Source organism: Carassius gibelio, chromosome A7, assembly GCF_023724105.1.
Source record: "Carassius gibelio isolate Cgi1373 ecotype wild population from Czech Republic chromosome A7, carGib1.2-hapl.c, whole genome shotgun sequence".
Taxonomy (NCBI): domain Eukaryota; kingdom Metazoa; phylum Chordata; class Actinopteri; order Cypriniformes; family Cyprinidae; genus Carassius; species Carassius gibelio.
In genome coordinates, this window is record NC_068377.1 from 35,364,957 (window position 1) to 35,378,649 (window position 13,693).

Consider the following 13,693-nt stretch of genomic DNA (forward strand, 5'->3'; position numbering starts at 1 on the left):
CTTTAGGATTAGCAATAGCATTTGATATAACACAAGAAAAATGAACAAGATCCAATTGAAACCAGCAAAAACAATGTTTACCAAGATAACAAACACTGTAAAAAAAAAAAAAAAAAAAAAAAAAGATTACTGGAATACTTAAAAAATTGTCAGTTTTTCTACTTAAAAAATTATCATTTAATTCAGTGCTACTTGCTGTATTTCTTTTCTTTCTTTTTTTTTACATTTACTACCAATTGAAAATAGTTTCAAAGTAAATCCTTCACACACACACAGATATATATATATATTAGTAAATAATCACATTAGATGTTAATGCACAGCTACACATGCATTATTATTAATATACAGTATACATCTAAAATATAATGGGGGTCAAAATGACGGATCCCATTTTGGTGCCTGCATGAAATTAAATTTACAAAAATGATTTTAAGTAAATTATTTTATTTTAAGCAGTACCAAAACTGTTGACATCCCTATCTTTGGAAGTTATTTTGATATCTACCTGATCACATTATGGATGGTAAATGATTGAATAAATAAGGCAATGTTAGTGCAGTAATAAAAATATGCACAAAAATGATGCAGTTTAAAGCATGTTTACACCAAGAACAATAAGTATAACTATATTAGTGTCCATACCAACAAGAATAAGGTTTTGTTTATTATGAGCACAGGCTACAGTTTAGTCGTTTGCAGATTTAAATGCTGTAGCTCTCTAAAGCAGGGAAGGATTCTGATTGGCTGTCAATGTTCATCAGCTGGAAAAAATAGTTCTGAAAGCCATTTCAACATTCTTCTGTGCCGTTATTGGTGCAGTTGTGTTGTGGACTTGTGTGTTGTGCTGTTCTTTCACATTTAGAACGTTTTTGTTTTTTTAAACTATAGCCTTATTTTTATCATTATAGTTACAGTCCTTGGTGTGAATGGGCCTTGATTGCCATAAATAAGCAGATCTTACCGAAAGCATTGCTGCGATTGGCTAGGTTGGAGTAGGCGTTTCCAGAGGGCGAGGAGGTGGCGGGGCTGGACAGAGGGCTGTAAGAGGACGGGTCGGCCTGGTAGCTGTGGCTGGAGTCGATGCCGAACGGTGAAGACTGGGCCTTGTTAGACTGAGCAGGAATCTGCTGCTGGGGTGGAACGACAGGAGTCATGATGATATTAATATGCAGCTGATTAAACACACACACATACAGTACATGCATATCAAGGTCGCCACACGTGATCCTGCTGGTGCTTTCAAATGGCAGGACATTAAGCACGGCCTGATACCCAAAAAGACAGTATAAGAGTGTCCCAGTTCATTCCCTCTCTTATATTAGTTCATATCACTTTAGTTGGACATGTTGAACTCACAATTCATGCAGTTTTCATCAATACAGCTATCCAGTAAAAAAAAAAAAAAAATATGTACAACAAAAGAATACATTATTTATTAGTAATTTTAGTTTTTATTATTATTATTATTATTTATAAAATTCATAATTTCAATCATTTTATCAGAAAATTATTAATTATTTATTAATAAATATATATATATATATATATATTTCTGACACAAACAAAAATGTGTTGCAGAATATATTAATATTAATATTTTTTGATCAATGTTGTATATACGAATAAATGTAATGTTTACTTTACAATTATTTTTTAAAGACATTATGCATAATTTTTCTTGTATGCATACATATATATATATATAGAATAGAAAAAGAATAGCGCAAGCTAGTGTTAGAGGTCTTTTACATATACATATACACACACAAGCATATACACATAAAAGCAGGAAAATATTTAGGTTATTATACATAATTTACACCACAACCAAAGAGTATTTAGGCTGTATGAACTATGAAGTAGTATGTATGAAGTATGAATTAATTACAGAGTCTTGAAATATTTCTTTTTTGCCATTGCTCCACATTCAAACCTGGAACAGGATCCGGTTTTCTCATCAGGCTTCTAAAGAGGAACGTTCCATTTCTTTAATTATGTTAATGAAGACGAGCGCGCCAGCACACCAGCGCAGTCACACACACTCAATGCCAGGATGGTTCTCACCTGGCTGGAGAAGGGCGGTCTGCTTCCTGTCCAGGACACCTGGCCGGCGTTGATCTGCCGGGAGATCTGGGTCAGGTTCTGTCCTGCCGAACCGGCTGTGGACTGGATGTCATTGACTCCTGGGACGTGGATCACAGATGAGCTGTAACACACACACACACACAAACACACACCACATTATGTGACTAAATGAAACCTTCCCATCCTCTTGATTCTCTGTTAAATGTCTGAAGGCCTTTCACACCAAGTATAGGCTTGATACAGACACCAGTGGTATTTTAGTATCATTGATCTACTATTATATTTTGTTAATATATTGAATTAGACTATTTATAAATTTTCTTTTATTATATGTTTTCATTTCAATGTTAGGTAAAGTTGTTTTCTGTCATTTTTATAGATGTTTTTTTATTTTTACTTATTCTATACAGTTCTTATTTATTTTAATCTGTTAGTTTTCTATACTTTAGTACTGCAAACAGCGAGAGAGAAAAAAAAGTGTTATATATATATATACATTTTATTTCAGCCACAAAGTTATTTTTATATTATTTTTAAGTTAATGCTTATTTTATTTCAACAAAAATGTTTTATGGTGTTTGTTTTAGTAAGCAATAACTCTGCAAAGTATTAAGATTTTGATGCCTTGTAAGAAAACTATTTTTTAATGATCCTAAAAGTAACAGTCCTTGCATCCTAACCAAACATTTTAGGCACAAAATCATGACAGGTCTCGACATTTTGGTGACAGGTGGTGTTTTGAAGACTGTCTAAAGTATGATGCGATTGACGGGAAAAATAAATAATATTTTCTCAGTCAAACTTCTTTTCCAAAAGCACAAAGCTTAAATAGTTTAATGGCCAGCAAGAAATATTTGTGACTAATAAATGTTCTCAATTCACCCATCATTACGCACAATACGTATTTTGTAGACAGCCATAATTAGCATTATTCTGTAATACATTTTTCCTTTCATAAAAATAACAACCACCACCACATTCATCTCAAAAGTTTATATGTTTATTAAGTTTAAGATGCTTTGAAGAATGGAAGGTTCAAAAGCACCACATTTATTTGGAATAGAATCTTCTGTAACATTCTAAAAATCTTTACTGTCACTTTTGACCAATTTGATGAATCCACTCTGAATAAAAGTATTAAAACCCCAAACCCGAACTTTTGTACGATATTGTATCAGGTACTTTTCATGTGATTTTGCATGTTCAGTCCCACCTGAAGCTCTTGCCAGAGTGTCCGGGTTGAAATGGGCTCCCTTGAGAGTATAACTGCTGGCCGCCAGCAGTGGAGGACGGCACCATCATCTTCTTATCAGCTAAACGCAAACAGAACAAACACAGATCCTTATCCAGCTCACACTCAATGACTACATTTAAGAGAGGACACACAACCACACATCACATTACAGCAACATCTGTATCAGCTACAGCAATAAGAAAAGAGGAACAGAGTCAAACCTCAAGGTAAACTTATTAGAATTAACCAGCTTTGACCAGCTAATGACTATAAACAACCAGCTCTGACCAGCTAGAAACAGGATTTTACATGTTTAAACTGGAATTTCCAACTCAAGATCTTTAAAAGGACCATTTATAGACTGTATACACCTAATATCAAGCATTAAAATAACGTACAAACTTGATCTGGCAGACATGAGCAGGCTTTTTAATACATTAAGTGAAATTACAGTAAATTGCATGTTTAGATTGAAATCAGCATGTGCTGGTTAGATATGTGTAAGAACATACATCCAGGGATCCCTGAGTACATGTCGCTGAAGCGCGGGTCTCGCTCCTGCGAGAACAGTGAATCGGTTTTGTCGATGGTCTTGCCTGCCTCGTGAACCCCAGCTGGGACGCTGGCAACCGGCACCTGTGGACATCGATATGAGAAGGTCTGCTTGACAATTTAACTAAGGGAAACTGAATGCTAATAAATGCAAAATGAGAAATGAAATAAACACAAAACAAACTTTCCTGAAAGTATAAAACAGCACCTTTTCACAAAGAATTTATATATATATATATATATATATATATATATATATATATATATATTCTTACATATTGACAATCAGTATATCATATTTATCGTTTACTGAAAACACAGAGTAATAGTGTTTATATATTACAATATATCAATTGACTATGCTGAATAACGCAATTAATAGTTTTCCTCATATTGAAAATGTGTGACTATATATTTACTTATTTACTTACTGTAAAGCATGTAATTTAAAATTCAATAATGCACTTAATAATAAATAAGAGTTAAATTGAATAAAATATAGTACTGTGAGTATAAATATATTTGAACACGTACATAGTACACAACAGTTCTTTCAGCTCCTCAAATCTGATTGGCTGAGAGGAGTGCAATATTGTAGTGATAACATAACTCTGACCGTTTCAAATTCTTGCTGTATTTCGAACAGCAAGTGTCATGGTGGATGCCCAAATCCACTATAATTTTATAAATAATGCTGTTATTGTGTCAAGGAATGTAGTTTTGAGAGTTTTCCAGGCGAGACTGTACTTGTTTAGACTTCAAATATGCGGTAGTAGTTGCACACAAAAGAGGGCTTTTAAAGACACTCTGTGATGTTTTTTTTATATATAATCAAACTTGTGTTGTCAAAACTGTTGCATAAATGCGTTATAACACAAGTAACCACGCAATATGACCATATAATATGACACTGCTACGAGTGTTATATTGCGATTATGCAACAGTTTGACAGCATAAGTCATTTATATATTATATAATATATAATACAATTATAACATAAAAATATAAAATTTTACTCAATTATATTGCAAATATATATTGTGATATCTATCTATATATAGATAGATAGATATTGCAAATAAATCCTCCAAGCCACAAGGATGCACTGTTTCTACATGTATTTAGCTATGTTTTGAAATAAAACAGCGCATCCTTGTGGCACGGAGGACACAGAACAGTGTTTTTTTCGCTTACAAAAAGTGTTCCTGTCACTTCATATAAACCAGATTGCACGTCTGATGGCAGATGGAGTATTCTGACAACAACTTTTCATACCTTTAATGAACCTTGACACTGTTATTTACTTCCTGGTTTTCATCCAAAATATTTTAAATTGCGTTCCGAAGACGAACTGAGCTTTTATGGGTTTGGAACGACATGGAGGTGATTGATTAATGACACAATTTCCATGTTGGGGTGGAGTAACCCTTTAACACTTATGACTAAAAGCAAATGTGTATCAAGTTGTGTAAGTTTTTTAAAAAGACGAAAGGGATGTTACATGTGTGACTTCACCTCATAACTATGGCCTATATTTATCAGCATGCATTGCATCCTAACAAATGTCAAAAAGCATTAAGTGCACAAAAGTGACCTCACATTTTGCACTGGAATCAACTCTGGAAGAACTTCCATTTGTTTCATCCATTAGGAATTTAAAAAATGAAGAGTTTTGAGCCATGAATTAAATCAGCGGCTTTGAGATAAATTAAAACATTACAATACGTAAAGTTGGCACGAAAAACAGATAACTTCATTTAATCGTTATTGTAAAAACTGAGCACAGCATACTGGAATTGAGGCAGAATTACATGAACTGAAATGCAACTGGCTTGAAAACATAATCAAGCGGGCAAAGGATGAGCAAGTAATGACTATTTGGATAAAGATGAAATTTCTTTGTAAAAAAAGAAAAAAAAAAACTGCTTGGAAGAATTGTTGCATGCATAAAAGATCCATTAAAAAATAAATGTTTAATTTTGATTGCATGCTGATTTTAGATTCTTTTATGAGACAGTTACACATGCCATGAAGTATTGCAAATTACATAATTAAATGAGAAACAACTGTGTACAATATACAATTTTGTAATACAGCTATTTACCTTTTAACTTAGTATAGAAATAATGTTTACTAGTTGTCTTGTAGCTTAATATTCATGCACACAACACAGAACAGTTTGTTTGGTTTTTAATGCCACACCAGCTTCTTTGTATATTTTCATGATTAAAAAAAACATACTTGGGTTATTAATATTTAATTTACAAAAAAATAAATTAAATATATATATATATATATATATATAATTTTTTTTTTTTTTTATCTGGTGCCCCTGGGGAGCTTCATTGGCTGATCTTCAATTTGAAGTATACATCAGCTTTAGCTGTGACACTGATTTAAGAGGGACTTGCATATAAAACAAAAGTGGATAAATTATATGCACTACACAAGCTAAAAAGAGTAATGCACCTGTAAGTGCTAGGAGACTAAATGACAGACTAAAAGGAAAGAGTTTGCACCTGTGACAGGTCATAAGCAGTAAGTCCATCTCTCTGGTGAACCTCCAGTTCGGCCTGCTGTTGCTGCTGAAGCTGCCTGCATTAAAACACACACAACACACAACTTTAACATCAACACCTGCTGTGTATCATGCTCCCAAATGAGTAAAAGCATCATTAACTGCTCATCTAGACATATACCAGTCAGATAAACGACCCCAAATGAATATTCGGTTTCAGTAAAAACAGATCAATCGTATATGTAACACTCCAATCCATATTCTTTATAGAAGTTCATCAAAGACAAAAATCTGCCTCGGTGAAATAGTGTGCTAAATTGCATGATATTATGATAAACTTAGCACATGCTTTTCTTTGGCACAAATTTTTACTACAGCAGAACACTACTGTACAGTAGTTTGAACCTTAAACCTTTGTGTTGGCAGCCAGGAAATATAATCACTAAGCCACAAAATCTATATTCTATCCTAAATAATATTCCATACTCCATACTAGAGTATTACATATACATAATCTACTATCTAAACTGGCAGTATCCTAACTGAAATGGACCCTAATAAGTAAACAACTTCAAGTGCACTACATAGGCAGCCACTCTTTCTTATTTACTGTGACACACAGGAAACATTTGCTTTTAGCACATAACCGAAAAGCACAAAATGGATAAATAAAATACAAATAATATTTATTACCATTTATAATGTTTTTTTTTATATATATATAATTATTGTCATTACTACTACTACTACTACTACTACTACTAATAATAATACACATAAATACTGGAGAAAAGAGTTTTAATGTTAAACTAATCTTATCAAAATCAATAGTAATAATAATAGTAATCATTATCATTAGTAATCATAATCAAATAGTAATTATTATTTTAATAATTACATGTGTAATAATATTTTATATAAAATATACTTTTTTATATATAGTATAATAATAATAAATAATAATAATAACAACAATTTTAAAAACAATAATATTCCAGTAATATGGATATAAACATTTATTAATATAAATGTAAAATAATAATATTTTTATTATTATAGCAACAATAATTAAAAAATTATGTAATTGTTTAAATTAATAATAATAATGTATATAAATACTAAGAAAGTTGTTTTAATAACCTATAACCTATTAAGTACCTATGCTACTGATGAGATCAATGAGCACAAAATCAATAACAACAACCTATTCCTAAAATATGAATATATAAATGATTATTGTTATTATTGACATTACAGTATTGAAAATAATATATTTACAATCAACATTTCTTTGCACCTCATCTGCCATCTTTGGTGGACTGAAAGACTGAAAGGGAGCATGACAATACATTATAGGGCTGAACCTTTTGAGTCAAAAATGCAATTTAAATGACTTCAAATCCTGCCTATGTGGACAACACACTAGGTTTTGGAAAAAATGATTCTCTTACCACTTTTGAACTGAATGGAAATTCCCTTTTGAGAAGCAAATGATGCCTTTGTTCAGTTTCACTATCAGTATGATGTGCCATTGAGCTTCAAATATACCTGCAAATGAAATAAGGGCTGCTTTCCTTATCTAAAGGAAAACCTTTGATCAAAAAAACTATCAAATCAAGAGGTGGTAGGAAACTGCCCATGAAAACACACGTGTATGCAGACATTAGCACATCCAGGAACCACACTAGGCCACCTGGAGCAACCGAGGAACGAGATGGATCAAACCCAAAACACTGAACTGAACTTGAACTTCTCGAGAACAGAAAGAACGGAGAGGAAAAACTGAAACAAAACTGCAAAAACATCCAAGCATCCAAGTTTCCACAGGAGCCAAACTCTCCCCTGCCTCCCTCCGCAATTAACTCTCTATGTCTATAACCATGACAAACATTACAGGAACGCCACAGCGCTTTCATCTCGGCATGGGAAATCATGTGGCGGTAACGTGTCGCCGGTGATGTTTCTGAACGGGAAGGGTCTCGGAGGAAGCGAGGCCAAATCCCCGGAGCAGCTACAGGACGATTGGTGTTTGTCATGGTGACAAGGGAGGAGTGAACAGCACAGAACTGGACCGTGCATGCTGAGAGAGACGGATATAAATGGAGACAAGCAGAGAGAAAGAGACAGAAAATAAGAGAGACAAGAGAACAACATGCACTGACTGATTATTTCCAGAAACTCCACATCTTTGCTGAAACACACGGAGAACTGTTTTCAGCTCGTCAGTCTGGGTTGTCTGGGTTGACAAGCTGACTAGCTGCTAATTTAGCCGATTTAGGGTCATGGCCACCAAACACTGAGAAATCTTTTGCTAATATATGCTAAACACATACTTTAAAGAGTCAAAACTATTCACTTTAAATAATGAAAATTATATATATAATTCAACTTCAAAACTATATATATATATATATATATATATATATATATATATATATATATATATAAATCATTTTAAAATAATTTCTATTTTAAATGTTAATTGCAATTTTTTTTAATAAAAATAAAAATGTACAATTAAAATTTAAAATACAAAAAAAAAAAAATTATAAAAAAAATTAAAACGTGTGTTAAAATATTTATATTAAAAATTAAAATATAAAATATCTCAAATAGGCTCCAGCATCACCATAACCCTGCATAGGACAAGAGGTTTGGAGAACAGATGGATTATAATTACAAAAATTATTGTTAACAATTTCTATAAACAGGCAAAATTATTTTTCTTTCTATTTTGTTCTATTTTTTTTAGAATGAATAAAAAAAAAAAAAATCAACAAATTTTTATTGTATTGTATTTTTCCCCACTGAAATGTATTTTTCTTATAAAGCTGCACCTCTAAATTGTATCGCTAAATAAGCTAAAATAGCTTGACATAAAAAATAATACAGAGCTTCTGGTTGACTAATCATTCTGAGCCATTGCGAACAGCTGTGTTTTCCACCCATTAACATGAGCGGTGAAGCTGACCTACCGTCGTGCTTTCTGGATAGTTTAGGTCTCAATGGTTAAACAGCTTAGTGTTAACACCAGCACACTCGTATCCACAGATGTTACACTGGTCTAGTCAGGAGTGTTTTATGCTATAAATGGGCCACACATTGAGACACATCATCACCTTCCCTTTATTTGCGTTTCAACAGAACAAACTTTCAAAACAGGGCCAAATGGGACTCCATCTCTGCTGAAAACTGCATCTGGATCGGTTTCTGCCAGGCCGTAGAAAGAAGAAGTAACTTTGGCAAACAGCTTTTGAGTTGTAAAGCTGGTCTTCCACACAAAACTGTATTTATGGTGTCATGTCAGCCAAATCCATTTCAAGTGCATTTGTCTTTCTTAGGCTGTACACTCCTTTACTCAGCAAAAGTACATCATTCTGCAATAAAATATCACTGATGTTACAGTATCAAGTGCAGCACCTCTGAATGCCATGCACTCATGCAGCGCTCGTCCACAAGCTTTGACGGCTCTGTGATTTGTGTGTCTGCCTGGCGCCTGTAAGAAAATATCTAAACTTTTGTTTCAGAATTGCTAATGATCTGTCTGTTTGTCGTGAGGATCTAAAAGCTGCACATCCTTTATATAGAGATGTCTGTAGATGGATATCTAGGTTTTGTGGTGGTATAGCATTACATTTAATGCTGGAAACACAAAGAAAAACCCCAGATGAACCCCAGTGATTCATCACTGTCCCCTTCAGCAACACGGCTCGCAAGACATCACTGGGCATTTTAAGGCCAAACAATAGAACTAAAAACATATCTTAATATTTTTAGCCTGTTGTTGAGATGGATCCATAATTTCAACAATCAAACTCTGTAACCTAGTAATAGCACTACATGCAATACCAACTTAACCAGTAAAAACTTAGTAGTTTTATCTATCACGGCACATTCAATTGATCAAAACTAAACAGATTTAAAATGCCAAGAAAGATTTTTCAGATAAATGTTATTTTGAACTTTCTTTTCATCAAATAACAGCGAAATGTAACATTTTTCACGAGAAATGTTTCTGAAGGATCATGTGACATTGAAGACTGGAGTAATGATGCTGAAAATTCAGCTTTGATCACAGAAATAAATTACATTTTTAAATATATTCAACTAGAAAAAAAAATATTTCAAACAGTAATAACATTAAATTTTTTTTCTTTTAGTTTTTACTGTATTTTAGCTCAAATATATGCAGCCTTGGTGAGCAGAAGACACTTCTTTATAAAATATTTTATTTACTTTTGAACATACTTTTTTACTAAAACGTTAAGGCATGCAATGAATTGAATAATTTTTAATAATTGAATAATTATAATTAATGCAAATAAACTGCTAAATCCGTGTTTCACTGAAACACTGGGAATTTACAGAAATGAACTGAACTTCGAGACTTTATCTGCATTTTTGCTGCTGATTTTATTCAGTGATAATTTTCACTTTCACAGAAACTCTGAACATCACTTCTGTTCAAATATATAGAATGAAGAAAGATTTGAGAGCTGCCGCACAAGGGATTTCCTATAAATAAACTAAAAGAGACGTCAGAACTTGAATACAGAGCACATGAACTGCTTTCATGGTGTTTATGGAGCTTGACAGATGTGGTTTTATAAATGGCAATTGTGCAAGAAGAGCTGCATGCAGATTTACACAGAAGGACAACAAAAGGGAAAGTTAATAATGCCTGAATTGTCATTGTCTTAATCAATTCCTTTAAACACAGCATGTCAGTCTGTAACAGGGTGTATTTGGCTCTATTTGAGCTTATCTGGTTACCTACCACACGCTCTGTCTGAGGGGTGATTGTTTATCGCTCTCTCCATGCCCTCTTTTCACTGTCTATTTTGCAGGCAGTTTGCCAGTCTCACCTTGGCTCTGCTGTGCATGAATATTCATCTCACCACTGTCTGCTGCTGTTATTATTTACCCATAATCTCAAAGTCAATACGGAGAGAATGACACATAGTGTGAGAAAGCTTTGTTTATTTCTGCCCATTTTCTGGATGTCTTTCACCCTGGGATTTCTTGGCTTGCGCACTGCCAGAACTCATTCCCTTAATCGGTATTTCTGTCTTGTTCTCCAGTAAAAATATCTAAACGCCCCTCTAACAAGATGATTTTTCATTCAACAGATATTAAGAGCTGTTTTCAAATAATTTATCTTGAATTAAGCTTGTTTTTCTTACCCTATTGCTACTATCCTATCCTATTAGATTTTCTTGTTTCTCCCTCTGAATGTTTCTGAAACGATATACAAAAAATAATTAGATAAAAATCAGTCAGTCTGCCATTAGCCATTCACAATATTAGAGTCCTGTTTGAATGATCTAAGTGCATGGTCTAACGCGTGCACTTAGGGCGTGTCCGAATTCACTTTTGCTAGTTTAACGACGGGAAAACGGGTGTTTTTTGAGCGTAACGTACCATAAACCTATCAGAGTCTCATCTCCCGTCCCCTTTAACACAGCTGTGCTCGCATTGTGGTGGGTTCGCTATTTACATGGCAGAATGTAATTTTTCATTTACAAAAATGTTTGTGTGCCGCACGTCCCTGTGTGTGTAATAAGCAAAGTCTACGCATGTTGTACATCTGTCTATAGGCACATATTACTAACACGCTCTTTAAATAACAAAGAAAACATTCTGCACCAGACTTTAGACAAGGTTTGAAAGTTCCTCAAAATAGCAACGTGCCAACAATGCGCCTGAACATACCTCTTTTTTAGACCAGCATCCCAATGGGTGCACAACTGGGCAAAAATGCATTTTCTATTTAAACCTTGCGCCTTTCTACTGGGTGTATGATAGGGCTCATAGTGTTATTAATTTAACTAAAACTAAAAAAAAAAAAAAAAAAAAAGTTACATAAAATAAAATAAACATTAAAATAAAATAAAACATATACAAAAACTTTATTTCAGCTAGTGGCCAGGCAAAAGTCTAATTTCAGTTTACCTTGATGTAATAAAATAACTTAAACTTAAATAACTTATTTTTTGTGAAACTAGTAATTTTCATGTCCAATTGTATTTTTATGGAAGCTCTGCCTTTCTAGCTCCCTCTGAGAAAATGCCCCAAGAGCAACTCATTCCAGCTTTCTTCCATGTGTCATGCGCTGGGGAGTCTGGGATAGAAGATGCCAAGTGTGATAAATGTCTCCCATATATTCACACTCTCCCAAATGTACAACACACACACAAACACGATCACTCAGGTGTTTACAGGCACACACACACACCCCTTATTTCACCAAAGTCAAATACTGTTAGACTCGGACAGGCCATAAAAATGCCTTGTATGAAAACAGGTATTGTGTGGGGCTTAAAAATTGAAAAATAACCAACACTTAATTGAAATATATTATAAAAATATAATATTAAAAATAATAACCAACACTTAATTGGATTTTTTCCCAATTCATTAAAATAATTTAAATCAATCAAGCAATTTAGAATAGCTAATAAATCAGATAATTTCACCAAGGCAGTATTTGACCAAAAAATACAATAAAACCAGTAATATTGTGAAATACTAATACAATTTAAAATAACTGTTTTCTAATTGAATATATTATAAAAAATGTATTTATTCTTGAATTTTTTAAGAACATATCTACAATCCTTAGCGTCTCATAATCCTTCTGAAATCATTATAATATGCATTTTTGTTGCTCAAGAAACATTTCAGATTATTTGCAATGTTAAAAAACAGTGCTGCTTCATTTCTTTGTGGAAAATGTGCTAATTATTTTTTTTTTCAGGATCAGTTTGAAGTATAAATATTTTGTAACATTTTAAATGTCTTAACTGTTACTTTGAACCATTTATTGCATCCTTGCTGAATACGTTTTTTTTTTATTTTGAGTATTACTTTTGAACAGAACTTTTTTGCCATGTTACTGTAAATCGCAGGAAACACAGAGATTAATCCTCATAAATAAAAAAGACATATCCAAATAATGTAGCCGCTCTATTCCCAGAGTAAATTTCAGCACCCTGATCTCACAAACATAACGTTTTATAATATCCACACATAGCCTATAATTGTTGCAAAAGCAGGTTCTGTTGTGGTCGACATAATTTGGTTTTCTCTGAGTTCAGTAGCCTGGCAATATAGAGCAGTATATGAACACTTATTCCACACACATAACAAACATGTTATGAGAGCTCAAACATTACAACGTGCAAAGACTCCCTTGTTTTTCATTGTGTGAAGAGAATTACTGGTGAGGAAATTATGGATTGATGAGAAAGTTTATTGACCGTGGAAGAGGGGAATGTCCGTTGTAGCCGATTTCATTAGCA

General features: G+C 33.2%; 1 protein-coding gene across 4 annotated transcripts in view; it reads right to left on the reverse strand.

The window, feature by feature from the left end:
- Positions 1-13,693, reverse strand: part of LOC128017380 (aryl hydrocarbon receptor nuclear translocator 2) — a 69,176-nt gene that overhangs the window by 9,787 nt on the left and 45,696 nt on the right. For 2 of the 4 annotated variants that reach the window (XM_052602744.1, XM_052602747.1), the window contains 5 exons: positions 6,394-6,469; positions 3,835-3,958; positions 3,302-3,401; positions 2,068-2,209; positions 965-1,133 (listed from right to left, as the gene is read on the reverse strand). In XM_052602744.1, coding sequence (XP_052458704.1) covers positions 965-1,133; positions 2,068-2,209; positions 3,302-3,401; positions 3,835-3,958; positions 6,394-6,469 — 611 coding nt within the window. The remainder of the gene's footprint in view (positions 1-964; positions 1,134-2,067; positions 2,210-3,301; positions 3,402-3,834; positions 3,959-6,393; positions 6,470-13,693) is intronic. The other 2 variants (XM_052602745.1, XM_052602748.1) reach the window with 1 other exon arrangement.